Raw genomic sequence first — 24,042 nt, forward strand, 5'->3', positions numbered from 1 at the left:
GGATAGAATTTATAACGATGCTTCGAGAGTGGAGGGCACTTTCGTACTTTCGCTTTTTTTAGAAAAAAAATTATCTTAACTTTACTTCTCATGTCCTGGGTCCCACGTTGGATCATTTCTTTTCTTTCTTTCTTTCTTTCTTTCTTTTTTTTTCTTTTTTTTTTTTGTCTAAATTATAAAAATGTTTCTAAAATTTCGAAAGTTTCTTTAAACTTAAAAAAAGAAACATTCATTGTTAGTCTTAAACTTATAGGATAGTTTCTTAAATATATTTAAACTTAAATTTTCTTTTAACCAATCTTGTCCATTCAATTTTTATATCAAATTTTCACACGCCCACTTTTTTTTTTAAATCATCAAATTCCACAAAATTTCAAAATAAAATATTTATTGTTAAAACATATTAAAACAATCATTAAGCAAGTAAAAAAATGCATACAATTTGTTATAAACTTTATTTGTGTTTCTTATAAAATTTGTTTTTCAATTATTAAGAATCTCACCTCACCACAAGAAAAATAGGTAAGTAAAACTTAGTTTATCACAAGAAAAATAGATAAATAAAACGATATTGTTAATTTTGTTTATAGTTTAAGAATAATTTTTTAATTTCAAAAGTTTAAGAATAATTTTAAAGAAAAATTGCATCAAATGACAAATTTTTTTAGAAAAAACGAGACATGACATCTATTTTTTTACATATGGCAAATAAGATAAAATTTGTCATATCAAACAACTATTAGACGATAATCATAAGGTTATTAGCTTTTAATTTGCTACTTTTATAATTTAGTAAATGTAGTGATATGTGCTTTATTATCGTAATTTTTTTGCTATTTTGACAAGGTCGCCTTTTAAAAATTGCTTACGTATGTCTTAATAATCAAATACATTTTCTATTTCAGTCCGTAGTTGTTATTTTAGTATTTTTTTTTAAGGAATTTTTTTTATTTTAAAATCTTGTGAGATTTTATATTTTAAATTAAGATTTTAATTTTAATTTTGTTTGGGGAAAGCGTTGATATAAAATTAGATTCGACAAATGTCTTCTTCATATTCAATCATATTTAATACAAAATTTCAATAATTCAAAAATCTTAACGATTTCCATCCAAAAGCTACATGTAACACAGAGTATTGTTGAATTAAAGTTAAAAATAATGATTTTCAAACATAAAAAATCTTAAAGATTTTTTTTTTTTTTTACAAAATCTAGAAAGTTCAACAATATTCTTGATAATTTATTTAACCTTTTTCTTTTTGCATATTTCTTTTTTACTTCGTATTGTGATTTTTAATTTAATCCCTTTTTTCAAATTGAGAGATTAAAATTGTAAAGAGTTACAATTTCACAGATAGAAACTACAAACTTCAAATAAATAAATAATCTTTAAGTAACTTGTTTTACTCTTTATTTTTCAACGTTAAAATAAATAATAATAATAACAACTATGAAAAGTTAATTAGTTAGATATTCTTTATTTTTCATACCCATAAATATTGTTTAAGACTACATAATTTAATTCTTCAAGAATAACAGCATAGAGTGATGGAAGTAATTTGATTATGGGTATAGGTGACCTATGTTTTTCTTTAAAAGAAAAAAGTAACGTATTTTTCAATTTAGTTTCTCATACAAAGAGAAAAACAAAAAAAGGATTTAAGTTAATTTAGATTTGATGTAAGCAATTTGATTGTGAATTAATTAATGGAATAGAAAATAGAAATTAGAAATATTAAAAAGAAAGAATAATGGTATATTTTTTTTCCGAGTAAAGAGATAAAGAGGAATCTGGAAGAATCTTGAGTCATGTGGTTGGTGGGGTATCTAATTTTATTTTATTTGTGGGGTACGTAATTAAGTTTTAAGACTACACAATTGTCTATTTATGATTATGATTTTTTGTTATTATTTATTCAATTACATTTTATTATTATAAAGATATGAGAGAGCTACAAAAGTCATAATGTAAAATCATTTTACCCTCACTTTACATTCTTCCTCATTTTACCCTCACTTACGAATAGTTCCCTTAACATTTATTTCCTTTCTTAAAAAACATAAGTATATTATTGATTTTAAAGTGAGAGATTGGTTGATGACTATTACCAAAAATTAAGTCTATATTTTTATTTGTATTTTTTAAAAAATAAAAGTAAATTGTAATCTAAATCTCAATTAAAATCAAATATTTTTAAACTTTTTTTTAGTTTTAAAAGTTTAAGTTGGTTTTTGACAACATCCCTAATAATTAATAAATATAAATGAAATACAAAATTTAGAGGTAAAAAGTGGGAGTTATTTAGGGTCCTTTTGATAACGTTTTTGTTTTATTTTTCTTCTTTTTGTTTTCTTTTCTGTATGAAATAGATATGTTTGGTAGCATTTCATGTTTTTTGTTCTAAAAATATAGAAACATTTTTCATTTTATAAGGAATTATTGAAAACAAAAAAAAAAAAGTAGTTTCTGTCCGTTTCCAATTATTTTTATTGTTTCCTTTTCATTTTTCTCAATTATATCTATTGATTTTCTTTTAATTTTTTTAATTATTTTTATCAGTTTTGTTCCTTCTTCTATTGGTTTCCTTTTTTATTCTCAATTATTTTTCTATTTCCTTTTTCCTTTCCATTTTCGTATGTGATTTCCTTTTTATTCTCCTCTTATCTCCATCGTCTCTTCCCCAAATAATCATCGTCTTCCTCTTCCTCTTCACGCAAATTTGGGTTTTCGCTGTGGGTCTTTGTCTTTCTCTTCGTTGTGGATTTCAGTCCTCCTCTTCATTTATGGGTTTTCATCTTCCTCCTCGTTGGCTTTGTTATTCAAATCTCAATATTCATCTTAATCTCCATAAGATTACTAGAAGACCTTCATATCTAGATTTGACAAAATGAGGAAATAAAATGAATAAAATAAAAAATAAATTTTTTAAAAAAATAAGGAAACGAAAAACAGTTATCAAACACATTTTCTATTTTTGTTTCTTTTTCTCAAGAAACATGTGTTGTTTGTGCATATTGTAAGGATTAAAATTGAGGTGTTAATGAAAATGTAATATATATATATATATATATATATATAATATTTAAATTTAAGAAAAAAGAATAATAATGCATACTAAAATAAAAAAACTTATAGAGAAAAACAATGGAACTAAAGGTTCGTACGGATTGGTGTTGCAACTTCAACTTCTCTTTTTTGTTTATTTATTCTTTATGTTTTTAATTACACAATTTGCTTAACTTTACCAATAATAATAATAACTAATTTCATAAGATTAACTTTTTTTCAAAGTCCCGAATTCTTTCTATCTCTTAAGATGATGAAAATTTTTATGCATGAATAATATCCCCTACCTTTTATATTTCTTAAACATTCATATATATATATATTAATATGAGGTTGGTACCCTAATATTATATAATAAAGTCAGATTTAAATTAAATTAGTTAAAAATTTATAATTAAAATAATAGTAATTTAGATAACTATAACCAAAAATCCAAAATATTTACAACATCTATAATAAAATAAAAAAAGTTTATAACGGATTATCATTTTTTTTATAAATTCTATATATACCCTTGCGATTTATTAATCATGGGTCATCTCAATGCAATTAAGGTCCGAGATCGAATAAAAAAAATTAAAGAATGAATTTTTTCATTCCAAGGCATTTTGAGTATGGTATAACCAAGACCATGTATCAAAGTTTAAATTTATAACGGTTGGAATTTTGGTATTTTTCATTATAAGTCTATGTACTTTTTTTCGTTTTTAAATTTTTTTATAAACGTAAATATTTGGTCGATTTATTATATTTTTTTGAAAAAAATCTGAATATACTTATTTGTTTCATAGAGGAATATAACAAAGAGAGAGAAAAGAAAATGGGACTAAAAGTAGGAAGAAAAGTGGGGTTTTGCGTTCTAAAATGGGAAGAAATTTGTAAGATAAATGAAAGTGACACACAGCCCATGGTTTTTATGCACCAAACTCTATGGCTTTTAACTTCTCTTTTGAATTTTAAACCTTTCTTATTTCTCAATTTTCTCATAATAAGACAAAATAATAATAATAATAGGAGTAGTAATTTTAGAAAAAGGCAAAAATAAATAAATAAATAAATTGAGAAGTGGTTTACAAGTTACATTTGATAGTGATTTGTTATTCTTCACAATTTTATTCCAATCTTCCTTTTTAATTTTACCCTCTAATAAAAGAGAGTACTTTTTTTTTTAATATCTATGTTGAGGATAAAGTTCAGTATTGGAAACATCTTACCAACTTCAATTAACCAATTTCACATTTACTGTTCGAATAATAGTTTCAAAGTGAGTATAAGCCAATCATAATGTTTCTTTTTTAAAAATTGCATCAAATGACAAAAATATTTTTTAAAAAATAGTTAATGATATCGATTTTTTTTGCATATTGTGAATATATCAAATTAGTGATATCAAATGTAATTATAGAATTATTAGAGGATGGTAATTATAGAACTATCAGATAATCATCACTTTTAAATTTGTTATCTTTACAAATTTAGAAAATATTGTGACATGGATTCTATTATCATTATTCTTTTTGCTATTTTTGTAAAAGTCATTTTCTTTTTTAGTGGTTAGAGATGTTGAGATCAAAAAGTTGGAAGAGTAGGGATATGAAATATAAAGCTTTTGTTTGATGCAAGAAGTTTGTAGACATTACAACTAAAAAAACATGGAACTCAAAAGTTCAAAACTCCCTAGATTTCACAACTTTATTCTTAATTAGTTTATTGGTGGTGAAGATTTCTACTAGTGAACATAACATGTCATTAGTATATCTAAATTTTGTCATATCTTATATCTACAAATTCTTTTCAAATGGTTCAAATATTTTTTTAAATAACTATTTGTTCACAAAGTTTAAACCCAAATTTATACCAAATGAAAGTTTCTATGCTTTAATAAACATAAAAATAGTGATCAAAATTTCACTTCTAAAATTATAGGAAACGATGTCGTTGGGGTAGAGGATATTATACTTTTTGTGAGTATAAGTCTATTAATATCCTTCACTCTTGTTACGTTTTTCGATCATGTCTTGACGATTTTAACTTTTTTGTTTTTTGGCAAACTCGTTACTTAATCCAAAAGGATTGTTATATATATATAGTATTTTCTCTTGTTGTTAAAAAAAAATCTAATAATTTGTAATCCCTACAGTACCAATTTCTAAGGTTGTAGTTTATTGTGCAAAATAGTATTAGTATTTAACCGAGTGTTCTTATACACGTGGATTTAGAAACTAAATGGAGTTCAATTTTCTTTATAATCCATAAATATTAAGTTGTTATGTTATGTTGATGGATAGTTAACTAAGTTAAACTAAAGTTTGAAGATAAATTTTAAAAAGAAAAAAAAAGGGAAGAACTCTCTCTTTTATGCTTTTAATTTTTTATTGATTTATTTATTTTGATAATATGCAAGAAACTTCTCATTTCGAGGTTGATAATATAAAGTGCGCGTGAAATAAATCACACTAATTTTGAGTAGAGAGCTTTTAAATTTTTAACCACCATTCATACAAGTTATATAAAACATTTAATATAAAAATAAAAATAAACAGTTGTAAATATAATAATTAAATTCAAAATAATTAAATATATAGCAATATTTAAAAAAAATTACAACTGTAACAAAATCTATCAAAGTTTATCAATGCTGTAAATATTGATCAATCACTGATAAACCATAAGACTCTATCACATATAGAAATGTATTACTGATAGATTTTGCTATATTTACAATTTTTTTATAATATTATTCTATACTTAATTATTATTATTACTAAAATTGATATTCATTGTAATTACCCAAAGGAAAAAAAAAACGTGAGAATGATAAAATAATGGATAATAAATTGAAAAATAACAAATCCCAAAAATATTTTGATTTATAGCAAAATTGCTTGTTGTAGATATTTGTTTTACCTTTTTTTCAGCCGATTTTACCCATTTACGGTGGAAAATTTCTTTCTCGCATATAAAATGTATTTGTGTAAGTTAAAATGATAGAATATAACTAGAATCATTAAATAAATATTAATTTTAGGGATTGATTTGATTGAATCAACATTCCCTAGATTTATGTCTACAATTTATATCAAGGGTTTTAAATCAAGTAATTAACAATTTTTTTATTAATAATATATATATATATAGGTTTGATTAATACTTAGTAACATTTCATTATATATTTTCCTACATTGTTTTTGGATTATATATATAGTAATAAATGATTTTAAAATTTTAGTTGAAAAATCTCAAAAATTTAAATTTAAAATGGTATCCTTCCTAAAAGGGTGCATTTGATGTAATAACAGCTTCATATTAAGATTTTATTTTCCATAATTATGCACTTAACTATCGTTCCATAAAATAGTCAATTTAACATGATAATAAATTTGAAAACAAAACATCCATAAAATGATTTTATTCCCGCATTTAATGATTATTTGTTATTTTTCAAAGATTATTTCATTTATTTATTTTTTAAATTTTTATGTTTTGTTATTCTTAAGTGTTTAAATTTTTATGTTTTGTTATTGTAGGCGTTTAAAATTATGTTTTTGTTATTTGGAGAGAGTAAAACTGGTAATTTGTTATTTTGGTTGTTCACAACCCAAAATTAAAATTAAAATGTACGCAGTGGACAACAATTCCCCCTCCAATGACTATGGAGAAACGGAGAATGAAAAAACAATGGGCTTTTAGCTTTAGGCCTATTAGATTTTCCACTCGGGCTTGTGGGCGGCCCACTAATAGAAAAGAGATTCCTAACAAAGGGAAATTGAATTACGTAGCAACCAACTTTCTTAGTTTTTAATTGGAAAACTAACGGTGAAATGAAATATTTAATAAATAAGCTTATCAACCTCCCGCCTTTTTGAAAGCCAGAAGAAGGGGAGGAAACAAAACATTCCTTCCAACAACTAAACAAAACGAGATTGTGAGTCAGGTTGTTGCATGAACACAATGGAAATCAAATTTTAACTCTAAATAAGTTGACTATGTTAAAGCATTTATTTGAATCAATCTCTTTTTAAGTATTATTTTAAGAGAGTTTATAATGAATAACTTTCTCTTTTTAAGTATTATTTTAAGAGAGTTTATAATGAATAACTTTTTTGACAAAATATGAAGTATATAGCAATTTTCTAAACCATTTGTAAATATATCAAATTTTGTATTCTTTTTAAAAGTATTTTAAAATTGCAGTTGTTTTAAAAGAAATCTCCACAATTTTCTCTCATTCTCCACGATTTTCTCCTTCTCCATATTCTCCACGATTTTTTCCATTTTTCATCTTGAAAGTTGTTTTCTCCATTCTCCATATTCACGGTCTTTTTTTCCATTCTCCATATTCTTTGTGATATTTTACTTCATCCAATTTTTACAATTTAATTTAATTTCATCACTCTAGGTTGATTTTGTTCAATTCAATTGATTTTACCAATATTTTTATATTAAAAAATGTGTTTAATTTCACTTGTATTGGACTTCATTAGTTTGTGGATTCATAGAAATTGAGCATATTAAGATTTTTTCTATCACTTCTACAATTTTAGGTTAAAAGAAATTGAGTTTTTTTTCCCTAAAAATATTGATGAATATAAGTTATCACTAATAGACTATTAGTTGGATTAGTTAATATGAGCATAGTGATGTTAGTCTATCATTGATAGACATGTATCCTACTGCAACACTAATATCTTATGTTATTATGCTAATAGTCTATCAATGATAAACTTGTATCTTAGTCCATCACTAACAGTAGTCTATCAATTATAGACTTTTATCTTAGTCCATCAATGATAGATCTGTATCCTAGTCCATATATCATTGATAATAGTTTATCAATAATAGACTCGTATCTTAGGCCATCACTGATATTAGTCCATCAGTGATAGACTTTATCTTCTATAATGCTATCAGTGTAACATTAGGATGATAAATTGTGTGTATATATATGAAAAAGCATCACGGGCCCAATTTGGGCTAGTGAGACGGGCTTGACATTTGTAAAAGCCCAAATTAATGTGTTTGGCCTCGGCCTTAACAACTAATAAGTCATGTCCCACGTATACTGGCCTCGGCCCAAATATATGAAATAACAACAGATCCAACGTTTTTAGCAATTATTTTGAAAAATGAGAAAACCATTTTTTCTTTTGATTTTTAGCTAATGTCATTTTTTTTACGTGTAAATTATTTTATAAAATACCAAAATGCTCACATTTTCTAACTGTAATTATGGTAAAGATATAGTAATTCATGTCATAACCTCTTTCTAAAATCTCGGATCTTAGCTTTATTCAATCTTACTAATTTCAAAATAGAGAAATTTACATAAATAAAAGAAAATGGAAAGCATTTATATCTTATAGGAAAAAAATGGATACTTTGGACTTCGGTTAAAATTTTGGTTATTTATTTTGGACTTGGATTAAAATTTTGCTATGGGTCGTAAATAGTTTGTCAATACTTATGCTTTTAAAAATTTTCTCAAAATAACCAAATTAAATTTCAAAATAACATTAGAGACTCTTCAAATGAACAAAATTGTTGATTATTTTTTTAAATTGCAAATTTTCAACGATAAATTTTATTGAATTTCAAAATACCAAAATTATTATTTTTCAGCTATCGAAGAATCTTAGGAATAAATTTATATCAAAATAACATTAATTGAATTTTAAATTATAATTTTATCTTAATTATTTGAGTATAGAGATAACCAAATTATTGATTATTTTGAAATTGGGAGAATCTCAACTATTAATTATATTTTAAAATAGCCTTAATTAAAATTATTATTTTTCAAAATTGATGAATCTAAATTGTTTGCTATTTTATCTATAATAAAATTAATGGTTTGAATATGAAGATAACCAAATTATTAATTATTTTGAAGTTGGGAGAATCTAAACCATTAATTTTATTTTTAAATAACAATTTCAAAATAACCAATTTATTATTTTGAATTTACCATTGATTTTTTGTATTAAAAAATATTTTAATCTCAACTCATAAATAATGTTGAATATATATATACTTTAAATTTTATTTCCTTATATATTTGATAATGGTTAAAGTGTAATTGTGAAATAATATTTGTGTGTGTTTTGAAGTAGTTTCTTTATGGCTCTGTGAATGTTAAACAATTTCTTCCCTTTCTTTTTGTTCTTTCTTTCTTGTATTATTTTCAATATATTTTACTTGTTCTATTATCTTTAGTATATTATGATCCTTCATTTTAAATAATTGCAAGCATTATGTTAGGTTGAAAAAATATAAGCTTTTTTATGAAAGTTTTCAAGGTATAATTACAACCTAATAATAAATTTTAGTATCTTATTTTCTTCCTCCACAACTTCTTTTTTCTTTCTTTTAATTTCTTCTGGTTGCTTAATACTCGGTTAAAAAATGTGTATATATATATTATACTATACTGTATAGTGTTATTTTTTAGTGTGATACATGTGATTTGATTTGAATTCATAATTTGTTTACCTTGGTCTTTGATTTTTTTGTTGTTTTAGTCATACTACCTAGTAAGTTAACTAAAGGTAAACGACTAAACGCCAAAAGTTTGAAAGTTGTTAAGACTATCAATTTCTGGAGACAAAAGTATCACTAATTTACAGTCATACCACCTAGTAAGTTACCTAGCCCTTTTTGTCATTCTTTATTTTTTTTTCCTACTCAAAATATAGTTAAGACTATCAATTCCTGGAGACAAAAGTATCACTAATTTCGTTAAAGCATCATAGTCACTTCTAACATTATTCTGTTCAAGTTTTAAAGTAGAGATAGTTGACATCAATATGTAATTATCTTCGAAGAGAGTTAAAATGCGATCTTGTTGTCCTTTAAGCACTTATTGATTTTTTTTTTCCAGAGAAATAATAATTCTTTGAAATTAGTGGATAGATTCTATCAGTAGGGATAGAAGATATTTCAGTATCTAATTTATACCCTTCTTCTTCTGATATAGGAAACAATTTACCATCAGTAACTTCTATTTTTTCTTCTATTTCACAGTGGATTAAAGCTCTTCCAAAGTCTTCACAATCACTATCAGAAGATGTCTCTTCATCAAATAAAGTAATAGCAAGTCCATTTTTCTTTCTTTTTAAATATGTAGCACATTTTGCTTGATAGCGCCTAAATCCTTCACATTCATGGCATTTGACACTCTTATTTTTCTGACTAGTACTTCGATCACCATCTTTCCGATGAGATGCTACAAATGAGCTTGAGGATTCTAAGCCGAGGTTGTTGGAACTAGTAAAATTTCTACTAGGATGGGGTTCTGAATCCTCCAAACTTCTTATAGAACTTACTCTTAAATTTTAAAAATCGTTTTGACAGTAAAGCAATTGTCTCAGCTAAATTCTCATCCTGAGAATGTTTTAGGTTCGACTTTGACATTTCCTCACTGATCCCTTGAAAAGCAGTATCACTTTTCTTCTTCAAACCATTGTCCTCCAGTGAAAGTTTAAATGTTCTCAAGGACCCAAACAACTCACCCGTTTCATGGTCGTGATATCATTTGCTTCCTCTATAGTTGTGACTTTCATATTAAATCGAGAAGGAAGAGATCTTAGTACTTTCCTTACCAGATTTGTATGAGTGAGTTTTTATTTCGTCTTCATCCATCTTGAGAGCCTTGGATTTTTTAGGATAAAATCTGAAGTTTGGATATTTGAACTTTGGATGTCCCTTCATAAGCAGTTTCCAGAATATTCTAGGCCTTCTTTGAAGAGGAACATGTATTGATCAGTTTGAAGACATTCTGATCTACACCATTAAATATTACATTTAAAGCCCTAGAGTTTTTGAGAGATGCTTCATCCTTTTCTTTAGACCAGGTTATCTTAGGTTTAAGAGTGACTTTCCCATCTAGCAATCACAACTTTCTAGTAGGCATAGTCTACCCCATTAGAACTGAGGGTTTTATTGCTGAAGTTTCTTCATGTACAAAATCCATAGAATGTAGAAAACCTTTCACTAATACCAAGTGATAAAATAAGGAAAGCATCAACAACAATAAAAAAGGATGAACCCTCAATTAATCAACAGTAGAAACAACTAACAGTGCAGATAAGTAGAGACAGTAGAAACATTAGACATTGCTAACCCAGTTCGATGACACTGAATCTATGTCTAGGGGGTCTTTGATCTGAGATTTTATTACTTTGAGATATAAATCATAAGTGTAATCTTACGATGTTAAGTATAGAGTTTACAAAATCAAATCATTACTCTATATACTTTAAGTGATACAATACTACTTAAAGTAAAATTATCACTACTATAATTCAAAGATAGTTTATAAACAATAACTCTTAGCTAAAATCCTTGCAAATTCTTGCGGAATCTGAACTCGTGGCAGCTTCCATCTTTGCAAATTCCTTCAACTCTTTTAACTAAACACAAGGTAAAAATAAGCTCTTAAGCTTGTCAGACTTCTCTTATTTATAGGCCTTCTTCGCTGAGGCTTTCTATGACAGAATGATTACTTCTTTCCAGCGGTGAGGATCATCTAGTATCAAAACGTCACATGGCTTCTGTCACGTCCTTATCCTGAACAAAGTGGACAGCAAGGTCAAATCAGAATGTCGATCTTATGACGTCAGCTACTTCACGGTGAAGGAAGTTCACAATGACTCCCTTCTCAACACAACTCTTTTTTATGGCATAGCTAGAACACCTTACTCAGCTTGCATATCGCTATACTTAACGTCTCCAAATCTCATTGTGTGCAGTCTTAGCGCAACCAATTCATGTCCTGTGCGGTCTTAACTCATAGTTTTAAGACGCTATCAGGGACTCACTGTGGGTGTTTACTCGGTCTGGGTAAGGACCAAATATAAGTTTTTAAAAATATAATAATAGTAAATAACAAATTTGCTTTCTAAATTTCTACTTATTGAGTTAGATTCCAAAATTTAGCATATGAATTAAATAGTAAGATTATAAATTTTATTTCTTTAATTAACATTCTTAAATTGTATGGATATTCATTAATATTGATTTATTTTGGTTTTGCTTCACATATTTTCCATATTTATTTATTTATTATTAGAAGGAGGGAATAAGAAAAAGTCAACTTATTATTAGAATAATTAGACTTGTTTTTTTTATGAACTTTCAAAAATAATTATAGAGTCATAAAAGAAAAACACCTAAAATTCGACGTTGGCAATGACGAGAAAAACAATTAATTATATGATGAAAAATTAGAATTCCAAAAAATTGTAAAATAGTTATTTAAGCTTAAACGTTATGGATGGTTAATAGTAGAGAAGAGTTGGTTGAATTTAATAAGGTGGAAAGGATAGAAAAGCAATTTAAGATTTTACCTCACTTTCATTATCAATTGTTCCAAAAGATCAAGTTCCTAAATATAAGTGTCCATTCCAAACCTAAAGTTTGTTTCCTAAATGCCTTCAGTTCGGTAGAATAGATTGGTTTTTAAACCTATTAGTTTAAGGATTGGTAGCAGTTACCTCTACGACATTTTCATCTTGAAATTGCCTCATCAAAGTTCGTAGGTAAACTCTTTTTATTCTACGCAACTAGTGTAGACTACAAAATGATAAGTATAGTTAGTATACACTCAAATATTATTACTATTATTATAATTTTACTATGAATAATAGTAAAATGGATAGTTTTTTGGAGTTGATAATCCTAAACAGAAACGAAGAAGAGATAAATGGTTGAATATAGAATTATATGATGGGAGAAAAAGCAAGAGATGGAGGAGGTGGTCAAGATTCTTACTTTATATGGTGGAAACAGCAACCATAAAGAAAAGAGAATCTTCATCTTTGTCCAAATAGAAATTGAAAAATTATTGGTCCTCCTCAACCAAACACTTACACTTTTAATGGAATTGATAGAAAATACAAAAGTCAGTCACACTTTGATTACTACCAATAAGTGATTTTTTTAAGAAATGTGTAAACAAAAAGTAACTAATTACAAAAGTAGCCAATAATGAGTTTTGATTCTTTTTTTTTAAAAAAAAATCACAACTTCAAGCATATTTTTCTATCAATTAACTTAATACAAATAACTATTTTTATTTAAGAACTTGATCTTTATAGAAAATAATATTAACACGACTAACATTCTTTATTAAAAAATTTGGATGAAGCCTCAAATATACCTATCTTTAGGCATGCCAATAAAATGTCATTTAACATTTTTAGAACATGATATTTTTTTTACTATATAGAAAAAAATGTGTAGCATTGTATTAGAAGTAGCATATATTACATATAACTGTTTGTCTTTGTTAAATTCTAGGAGACCCTTCAAAAATAATGTAAAAATGAAACGATAAGTACAATGATTGACAAAGGATTTTGATAAAAAGTTACAACACAACTTCAAATACTTTAAATTACAACATATTTGGAAGTACATAAAACCACACAAACAAATTAACATGGAACTTTTGATTTCACTTTCCAACACTTATTTATACTATTAATCTCACACTTTCAAACATTTTTTATATTAATACAGTTTCCAAATGCCTTTAAAAAACAATTTTTTTTAAATAAAAAATTAACCATTTTCAAATTACCTTATATTAACTTTCTGTTTGCATATCACATAGTCAAATCAACATAACGATCTTGCCATGCACACATGGTGGCTTACTCACTTTAGTTACCCAGGCATCAATCAAATAAAAAAGTGAGAAAATAGATATACCGAGGTGAACCCTTCTAACGATCTTGCTTTGACTAGCATAGCATAAGAATGCGTAATAACGTAGGTAAGTCAACAAGCCAAGATTCTTCTCAGTTCTATCGAAATGCACTGATGTTTTGGACTCACAAACTGAGATGGTCTTTGCTTGTTTATAGCACAGAAAGAAACCATTGGAAGATCAAAACCAACAGGTTTTTTTTTCTTTTCCTTTAAACTGTATAACAATGGTTGGAAAAATCAACAAGAGTTCACAATTGGAGCCGAGAACATCAAAAGTAGCACCTCTACCAAGTTTTCTGTACACAGACAAAAACAAAACAAAAAACAAAAAACAAAAAACAAAAACAAAATAAAACCATATCAAGAAAGTGAGTACTCGCAGTCCAGCAAGCGTGAGAGGATCTCTTCGCAGCTTGGCCGTTCATTTGGTTCTGCCCAACAATCTGCAATCCATACAGTAATTCATTTGTTTAATAATAGCTTAACCAAACATAGAACCAATTGTTTCAAGATATCATGAATATTCCAATATAAGTTTTGATCAACCTGATATAAGCCTGCCAAGTGGCCCTTCGGGAATCTCGAGGCGGGACCCCTCAGTGCCAACAGCATAAACTACCTGGAAGCCGCAAGAGTACCAGTTAACCTCATTGGAATAAAATGGAATAAACTCTCCCTCGTTGGAATAAATTGAAATAAAAACGTATTGCACTTCAACATACCCGCTCCGGTGGGACACCCTCCCATGGTCTGTTTAGCGTGCATAGCTCCCACATAATGACCCCCAGACTGAAGATATCACACTTTTCAGTGAAGGGCTCGTTTCGAAAGAGCTCAGGAGCCATCCATTCTGGAGTTCCTGCAGATGGAGACCCTCTAGCTGGAGCATCTGTCAATATTCTTGAAAGCCCAAAATCGCATATCTTAACGGTCCAATGCTTGTTCACTAGGCAATTTGCACTTTTTAGGTCTCGATGAGCTATTTTCATTCGGTGTATGCACATCAAACCCCTTCAATATCCCATCAAAATATTCAATGAGTAAAATGCATTGTATTCTTCATGACACCATTTATTAGTTCATTTCAGGTAAACTACTAAATGCACTATTGCAAAATCATCTGGGAAATATTAATCAGCAACGTGAATTGAACACTTCATTAGAATCTTACCTCTCCTTCGCCCTTTAACTACTTAATGACAATCCAGAAACAGGTCCAAAGCAAATGGATCATTTGAAACGACTATAAAAAAATTTCGAAGTCTGTTTTCTTTTTCCCCTAAATCCATCCTAATAATAGTGGACAAGCACATAGTTAACTAAAAATGATTTCCTAAATATTAAACCCCAATTGTAAAGGAAAATCTTAGATTCTAACTTCTAAGCACTAGCATAGTGGCAAGCCAGCTGCTTTCCCATCTTATGGCTCAAGAGAAACAATAGGGCGTTTAGAGAGGTGGAGAGGTCTGTGAAGAGATTTGAAAGGTAGTGAGGTTCAATGCCTGCCTCCTTGTCGGCTTCGAATCACTATCTTTTCTGTAAAAAAAATTACCTAAGTTTGATTTCGTTAGATTTAAGTTCCTTTTTGTAGCTTTTCAGGGTCTCCATCTTTATTGGGTTTCTTTTCTTGTATATTCTTTCTTTTATATCAATCAAAGCTCAGTTTACTAAAAACAAAAACAAAACAAAACAAAAATAACAAATAAAGAGAAAAAAACAAAACAAAACAAAACAAAACGTTGCACTAATTATCCCAGGTTGGTTTAGTTCTATTATCCCTCCAAACCCCCTAAGCTTTCAAATTGCGAGACATGTCAAAAATCATGCCTACTTCCAAAAGTGGAAGACAATTCCAAATCTATACTAAATCCCATGACACATCAAACCATGGTGTACGAAGTCAGAAGGGAAAAAGATACCCCTCTAATAGGATGAACAAGGAGAGTATGTGATGTTTCGTGACTGAGCAAAGCATACCTGCATATGTCACGCAACATCTTCAATCTCCTCCGCCAGCTAAGTTTTTTTTTCTGACCACTCAAATGAATCAAGGAATACAAGGAACCCATTTCCATGTATTCGGTGATCATTGATAAGCGTGGCGGCTTTGTGCATGCCCCCAGAAATAGTATAACTGCAGCAAATATAAGCCCCATTAGTCTAGTCAAACTTCGAATTTTAAAACTATAGCATACAAACCAGAAAGAGAAAAAATTAATAAGGTCAAAAAACAAAATTGGAATAAGGTACGCTGGTACAACCAATCTTATAGGAAGAAAAATACTACAATCCAATTTGAAGGAGAGAGAAGTACCATTAGGATGTCGAAGACGGCTAGCAACGAAAGAATCCCATGCACAAACACAAAGAGAATGGACTAAGATAAAAGTCAATGGGAGAAATTAAACTTTAAAAATAATAAATTGCAAAATAGTGCGTCAAGAAAAGATACCTAAGAATTGATATCTCATTACAAAAGTCCTCAATGTTCTCAGGAGTTAAATCTTGTTCTAGGAAAACTTTGATTGCGACATCTGTTCCATTCCAAATTCCACGGAAAACTTCTCCAAAAAACCCTGGATAGAAACACACCAAAAGGTCTCTCAATAAAAGAAAGAGAAAATCCTTCAAGCAAGAAATTCTCGAAGAATCTAACTATGACATTTGATTCAGGTTAGGCAATGGTAAGTGGCATTCCCACAAAATTGGAATTTTAGCCAACGACATGCTCTAGAATATAAACATCCTCACCAATTCCAATACGGATACCAACTGTCAGTTCTGAGTAATCGATGTTCCACTCTGGGTAAGGTAATAGTGGTTTGTCATTCAAGGAGAAAGATTCAAGAACTTTAGTCCATTTAAAGGTTAATTCATCATTCCCGTATGCTGAATGCCCAATTCCATCAGAGGTTTGACCCCTGTACACGTGAGGCGATGATGGTAATGATATTGCTCTTTGAGAACCCACTTGATCCTGAGAAAAAAGAAAGAAAGAAAAGACCATTCATAATAAATTCCCTTTGCTTTTAACCATTCAAGTAACTAACATACTTCATCATGATCACACAAAATGACAGGATGAAAATTTCATAACAAGAATCACCCTCTAATATTTCCCCCCGATGCATAAATCTTACCCTCTTACATGATTCATTGTCACTGTATATTCTAAATCATTCAACCTCCCTTCAGTGATTATTTTTTCTTTGAAATAGTAATAATTTGATAAGTTCTTACAAACTGGAATCCGACAAATATTGTTTTGATGATGAAATGGTGAAGGTAAGGAGAAAATGTCAAACCCAAACAGGAGAAAACTCAGCTTTTTTCATTCTCAGTACGCAAGCCCATGATTACTCTTCCCCCCCCCCCCCGGTAGTATATAGGCGGAATTGATAGGAGGCTCATCATAATACAATCTAAATAAATCATGTTAGCAATTATCATCCATGCCTAAAAAATTCCCTCATAATTTTGTGCTCATCGAACTCAAATTAAGAATTATCATTAGGTCTTAAAGGAATTCTTTGTAACAACATTTAATAGCTGGACCAGGTTGAGACCTTTCATATCCTAAGTTTGAAATAGGGAGGGGTTCCAAACAGATTCCAAGTGAGTCGGGCTTTTTACCACTATGTAAGAGATCATGGTTAGTTTACACCAATTCTAAACTCAATACGCACTTTTCTTTTAAGTTGATGAAGAAAACAATAATAACAGGGGCATGGTTGCAGAGTGCACTCAGATTTTTTTAACCTCCCACCCGTCTACCCTCCAGGGAAAAAATTGCCCTCCAAATAAGTACAGATGCAGAACAAAGATGAAATTTCCACGCAATGCAAGAAAGCAATATGATGATGAACATAAAGTCAGTCCTCCATTACCAGGACAAATGAAACCTACATTTCTCCGAACATCTGAACTACTATTTCTTTCATTTGAAGGATGGGAGAACGACCTGTCATCTTCTTGTCCTCTCAAAAGACGATTTTGCTTCAGTGTTTCATTCATTGCTCGTACAGCCCTGAAATTGTTAATTGTGCCGTTTAATGATAAAATAACAATCATAAAACAACATACTCAGAATTACTGCATTGAGAACATGGGTACAACTAAACAAACAAACGAGGCACTCGCCCAATAATATATCGAGCGTATAGTAAAACAATAGTTAATTTGAGTGGAAAACTCTTCTATCATTCTTTCTCAATAAAAATAATTGGTTCAATAAAGAGTAGAAAATAAAAAGGTTAAGTGGAAGACTAACAAGCAAGGACTTGATAAAATCAGATTTCAACAATATAACTTTAGTGGTGTATGCAAAAATCCTTGATATAAAAAAACAAATAATGGCCCAACAAGGTTCCATCTTAAAATCAATGGACACTAAGAGAAGTAGTCCATGTATCTTTTAAAGATTGTGAGGTCTCCTCGTCTTTTTAGTACAGAATCCTCAACTGCCCCTTTAAGACGGTACCTATTATGTTCATCACTATTGGGTCAGATCCCAATTTTTTTCTGGTTGGACCAAATTCCTGTTTGGGCTTCAGTCTCTTGATACCACATCAGATAAGCACATCGATTATGAAGGAGTACTTTATAAGCCTTTCAAAGATTGTGCTGCTAATCTTTTCAAGGTGGGATCCTCAACCAAAAAGAAAAAAGGAAAGAAAAAACAGTTTTGTCCAACCTCAACATACATATAAAGGCAGAATTGGAAAGGTTGACTACCATTCATAGTGAAACATAGAAATTAATTGTAAAAACAAAAGCAAAAACTAACCTCACGATATCATCACCAATCTCTGGAGTAATGCTGATGCTCCTTCTTCTTAATCGACGTGCTTCTGAAGTTGAAGTTGAAGCACCATCTGATCTGTAGCCAAGTAAAAAAGGAAGAAATACAGTTATCATGAATAAATAACACGATAACTGGAAAAACATTTTGATTCTCAGCGCGTAGCTACAGTTGCTATTCTATTTTTGTACTTCAATATCTTTAAGGACAACTCCAAAATTTTAGTTCGAGTCCATGTCCAAGGTCAAAAACAATCTGATAAGACACTGATATAGTGTCTTTACTTTATTGAAGGACAACGATTAAAGAAACTCACAATCAACCAACAATTCAGGAACCCTAATTCAACCAAAACAGAAAATAAACAAACCTAACAGAAACGATAAATCTGACCCTCTGCTTCCCCTCTCTCTCAAGGAGTAATGCAGCCCAATGTCTTCTTTCTGAAAAGATGCCCCTCTCCCCTTCGTTCCAGCCTTTTAAACTTCCCCTTCTAACTAACTTCAAATCCTACCAGAATGGTCCTCTTTTTTCTCCTCTCTTTCTTCCTTCTCCTGTGCCTCCTTCTCACGTGCCGTTTTATTTTTATTTCTTCTATTATACGTAAAAAGTAGTGGAGGTCTAACACAATCTCAATGCATAGTTATGAACTCTCCACAAGATAACTACACATTTTGCAACTATTTTTCCTTAAATAATAAAATGCCAAACTAAAGGATGCTAGAAATTTATATGATTGGTGTTTTCTTATCTCTATCAATCCATATTTTGTAAAGAAAATGTCATAGATATAAGCCACAGCATTGCTATTCTATATTAATAGAATCATGCCTGATGCCACAATCTTCCAAACCAAAATTAGGTATATGTGGTCCGCTACATGAATGTATAAAATTAGGATAAGTTATAACCCACTAATAATGAAGATAGAATAAACCTTGAAGTAGAGACATCGTCAGAAAAATCTCTGAAGGCTTTCCTATCCCCACTAAGCATAGACCGGCCACGTGCCCGAAATGAAGGATGCTCTGGACTGCAGAACGAAAGGAAATTTTAAACATAACTGAATTAATATAACAGAAGACTCAAATATACAAGCTCATTTTCATAAGAGATCATAAAGGAATACTATCAGAAACCAAATATTTTAGAGATGACTATTTTTATAATATATACAAAGGAAACAAAACATAATGATACAATGAAATGGAATTCAAAAAAGTACCTACATCAAGTAACGAGGGTTTATAAACAATCATTACAAAAAGGAAGACAATTTGCTCCAAGTGCCAAAAGATGGAATTACAGAAATTCACTGCTTCAAAGCTAATTTCAAAAAGGAAAAAAAACAAAAAAATCCTCCTTGTTTTCCCTCCAAAGGTACTTGAGTATAAACCATGAAATTTCATCGTACTAAAAATACATGGTCTTATTTGCCTTCAGCCATATCTATCAACTCTTCTACAAAACCTAAATTTACAAGCTTATGACCATCATGTCAGTTGAACTAACATTAATTGTTAAATTACCCAGAAAGGGCCTGAGAACAACATACATAAAAATATAACATTATCGACCATTGTAAACCTCTTGCTAGGGTTGCTAAAAATATATATATGATTAACAGAATTTATTTGAATGGAGAAAATAAAATTCTAACACCATAAAACGATGGCCACATTATCCAAGAACAAGAATTCAAGAAAGACCTTGAACTAGCAGTCCGCTGTTCAGCAATATCCTTTCTCCGACTACGTCGCCAAAATGCATTTGCAATGTTAGGTTCACTATGTGATAAACTGAGAGATTTGAAAATAAGATACAATAACAGAAATCTCAGTGTATTTCTTGCATCTTTGCATCAGAAAGAGATTTTTGAGAAAAAACAAGAGAGACAATTCAGTAGAAGTAATCAACAAATAAATGGTTTTGTTAACTAAAGTTGCTTGGGACTGCTTATTGGAATAGCTTATTACCTCAGTTTTCTGTCAAGTGCTGTACTTGATCGCAACATCATGTTGCGCAATGAATTACCATGTGCATTTGAAGTTGCATCAAATTTTCTGTGGAATTGGAGGCTCTCATCTTTCTCGACACTGTCACAAAAAGGAATCTAGCTCAACAAGGTACACAATAAAACACATACAAAAACCTAAAACTTTAAATTTTGAGGAACTAAAGGTTTAACTTTTGTGCAACATCCCACCTGTCAGGATCAACTCTTTCTGAGAAACCATAAAGAGGACTATTAGGTTCTAGTGGTGAATCACAGGAGTCGTTTTCAGCAGAATCGCTTTCACCAGCAGCGGAAATATGTGTCATAAAAATGGCCTTAGTTGACCGAGGTAACAACTGGCCAGGAAACCGCATCAGATCAACAACTAGTTCCACAGAATTCAATACAACTGTCACAGACATATGCTTGTATGAATCTACACACCCAGTAGCCCCCTCATTTGGCAAGCCCTGAACAAAATAAAAACGTTAATGAGGAATTGTCGGGATGGCGTTTGAGAAAGCAAATAACTATTCTATTGTCAGTTGCGAAAGAAAAAAGCAATCGATAATTCACAAATAGATAAAGGGGAATTTACAGGAAGGAACAACCTACTTCAATTAATAAAACCAAGTTTGGAGCTTACCACCATGAGCCGGCTTTCAAGCCCTACGGTGTCTGCCAGAGCCTTAAATAAGATAGCTCTAGGACGACAAGAACCAAATTTTATTTGTCCAAGCAATTGAATGCCTCTATCCTCGAACAAGTGTGAGGTTTCTTCAAGAGCACCTTTTGCTGGACTTTCTAAGATTGGTCGTTTATAAAAATCAGAAACCTGAAAAGGTGGAGTAAGAAAGAGGAATAGATACCGTGTGAGCAATAGAAAAAGAAATATATACACAAAATTTCACAAATGCCTAAAGCAAGGGTTGACGGCATAAACTTGTGCAAGGAATTAAATTTCCGACGCTCTATACAATCTATCTTAATGGCCACTACAAACAGTTTGCTAAACAAACTAGGATACTGTTACAGAAAGAGTATACTACATCTAGAAATTTACAACTGGCAGTGTAGCAATTTAGAAAACCTACGCTGGTTAACCCAAAGAAGGCTAAGTAACAAATGGTCTCTAACTGGGTAAAATACTAGCCACAAAAATTGAATAACTATCCATGACGCTACAAGATCAACTTCAGTTTGAAGGCACGTGAATACCAATTAACAATATTTCTTTTCTCCATGTCAATGAGTTGGCGTAGAAAGTTGAGAGGATTGAAGCCTCTAGTTCAGATGCTCATATTATTTTGAGGGGGGAAGAACAAAAAATGGAGGTTCAGAACTTGACGCTAAAATAGTTAGGTATCTAGTTCAGATCTTTCCTTTCATTAGCATTCTCAGGTAGCTCATTGTATATGATATTAACATCTGAAACACCATATCTATTATATGAAGAGAAATGCAGTGAAATTCAATGGAGAAACAGTAGGAGATTTTCAATAAGGGGTATTAGCAAGAAATATGACTACTAAGATGCTCCTCACCAGTCCAGCGATCTTCTTGATAATTGCAGCTGGATTTGAATTCAATCCTTTAACCAGTGTCAAGATCAGTTGCTTCAGCATAGAAAGCTTTTTATCTTTCTCTGTCTCCACAAGAATAACATCATTCCTGTAACCTTCCACCTCCAAAGCACGAAGCTCGTCCAGGGAAGGAATGCTGTGAAACCGGTCTTTTAGCCTTTTATCCTGTGCATAGATGATTATGGAATTGGTTTAAGCTCTAGTTTGTAGAACCAAGTTACAAGGAAAAAATTATGAACATAAATGCTGCCAGTCGCCAACAAAACTGCATTAAAATTATCAGTGAAAATGTACTACATTAAATGAATGAACATATAAACAAGGAAACATGATGCAGGATCCATAAAAACAGACAAAGTTCATGAAGTTTCTCCATGGAAAGAGAACCTAAATGGTAGAAGTTATTTTAATGGAAAAAACGGCATACCAGAATAACAGAATAGAACCCATCTGGAATAGGTTCACAAAGCATTCCAGTACGCCAGAGAATTTGAGATGCTGTCTGAGGCGAGAACAACACATCTTGGTCAGAATTGATGATCTCTTCCTTTTCATTTACAATATCTTCCCGAGGGCCCAAAGAAACAGATCCAAATTTGTCCTCAAAATCAGAAGACCACCAAGAAGAAGCATTGGATGGGGCTTGCTCTGATGGTGCAACATCATCTCGCTGATCCTCCATGCCTTAAAATGTTTAGAATATAAAACCATTTCACCAAGTAGTTTCTATTTCTACCCCCATATAAGGTGCAATCGAACTTACATACTCCTCAGTCAACAAAAACCACTGAAAAAACCCTTTAAGGTTTCCTCAATATCTTCAAAGCTGGATGGCATAATACCCAAGAAACAGGAACGTCAAAATGATTGGGCATAAGCACTAATAATGAGAACAAACAAAAAGCGAAAAAAGAAAAGAAAAAAAAACGAAAGAAAGGACATTAACAAAGTCATGCTTACACAAGGAAACAAAGCAGAAATCAGAGACCCCAGTAAACAAAAACAAAAAAGAAGACCCACAAATACAATAAAAGCTAAATCATCATCATCATTATCATAATCAAGATCAAAATATGACATCCCATGTACAAAAACAGCGATAACCCAGAGAAAAAGAAAAAAGCGGTTTGAGAGAATGCGCAAAAGAGAGGAATTAAAGAGAAATTACAGACCTGAAGAAGTATGAAAAGGGAGGAAGAATGAGGAGAGAAGTAAAGTAGGGGAATAATGGGGGAAGGGGGATCGGAGGGAATTGAGAATGAATCTTGAAGAAGATGAGGATTTTGATTTGATAGAAAGCGATGGAGTGAGATTGAGAATCACGTGCAATGGAAATGGAAATGGAAATGGAAGAAGGAAGAAGGAAGAAAGAAGGAAGAAAGAAGAAGAAAGAAGAAAGGTAAAGAAGGGTTTGGGTTCTGAATTTTTTCTCCGGGACGCCTCTCTCCGACAGCCAGCTGGCGAACGGGGTGGCTTACCAACATCCACACCTTCCTCCGCGTGAACCCTTTTAATTCCCTCCTCCCCCTCTTCTCATTTCCTTTTTTTATAAATATCATTTTTACTTCTAAACTTTTCTCAATTCAAAATATTAATTTACCCTCTACTCTAACTTTCATCATACTAATCTACATGTCTTTGGTTTCACATCTTTTTTAGACTTACACTTTAATGGGTAATTATTGTATGTCAAAGGTTCCCAATTATAAAAAAAAAAAAATATAGATTTAGTTGTTTTTATTTTACTCCCTATATTTTGTATTTTGTAAAAATATAAATCTCTAATTACTTTATTCTCTAAATTATTACAAATAAAAGTTTAAGAGTTAAATTGTTACTTCTTGAAATTTAGGCTCTTGATGGATTCTATTATAAGTTTGTAAA

General features: G+C 30.2%; 1 protein-coding gene and 1 long non-coding RNA gene across 5 annotated transcripts; both read right to left on the minus strand.

The window, feature by feature from the left end:
• Window positions 1-9,874: 9,874 nt before the first annotated feature.
• Window positions 9,875-13,080, minus strand: LOC116404405. Of its 2 annotated transcripts, none has more exons than XR_004217248.1 (2): window positions 12,560-13,080; window positions 9,875-11,633 (listed from the first exon to the last, which is right to left on the minus strand). It is a non-coding gene; the product is annotated as an uncharacterized LOC116404405 (long non-coding RNA). The 2 variants fall into 2 exon arrangements; XR_004217247.1 differs by lacking the exon at window positions 12,560-13,080 and adding an exon at window positions 11,766-12,543.
• An 868-nt stretch (window positions 13,081-13,948) lies between these two features.
• On the minus strand, window positions 13,949-23,681 carry LOC101220859 (serine/threonine-protein kinase EDR1). Of its 3 annotated transcripts, none has more exons than XM_031887368.1 (17): window positions 23,331-23,681; window positions 22,586-22,984; window positions 22,120-22,323; window positions 21,222-21,410; window positions 20,786-21,045; window positions 20,556-20,675; window positions 20,289-20,330; window positions 19,517-19,612; window positions 18,565-18,657; window positions 17,685-17,805; window positions 16,530-16,755; window positions 16,231-16,354; window positions 16,093-16,112; window positions 15,756-15,912; window positions 14,501-14,789; window positions 14,325-14,397; window positions 13,949-14,221 (listed from the first exon to the last, which is right to left on the minus strand). In XM_031887368.1, the coding sequence occupies exons 2-17, from the start codon at window positions 22,838-22,840 to the stop codon at window positions 14,139-14,141; spliced, it is 2,352 nt and encodes a 783-aa protein (XP_031743228.1). In that variant the 5' UTR covers window positions 22,841-22,984; window positions 23,331-23,681; the 3' UTR covers window positions 13,949-14,138. The 3 variants fall into 3 exon arrangements, with proteins under 3 accessions (XP_031743228.1, XP_011657073.1, XP_031743229.1); XM_011658771.2 differs by having other exon boundaries at window positions 20,289-20,378; XM_031887369.1 differs by lacking the exon at window positions 20,289-20,330.
• Between the last annotated feature and the right edge of the window lie 361 nt (window positions 23,682-24,042).

Source organism: Cucumis sativus, chromosome 6 (genome assembly GCF_000004075.3).
Source record: "Cucumis sativus cultivar 9930 chromosome 6, Cucumber_9930_V3, whole genome shotgun sequence".
NCBI lineage: Eukaryota > Viridiplantae > Streptophyta > Magnoliopsida > Cucurbitales > Cucurbitaceae > Cucumis > Cucumis sativus.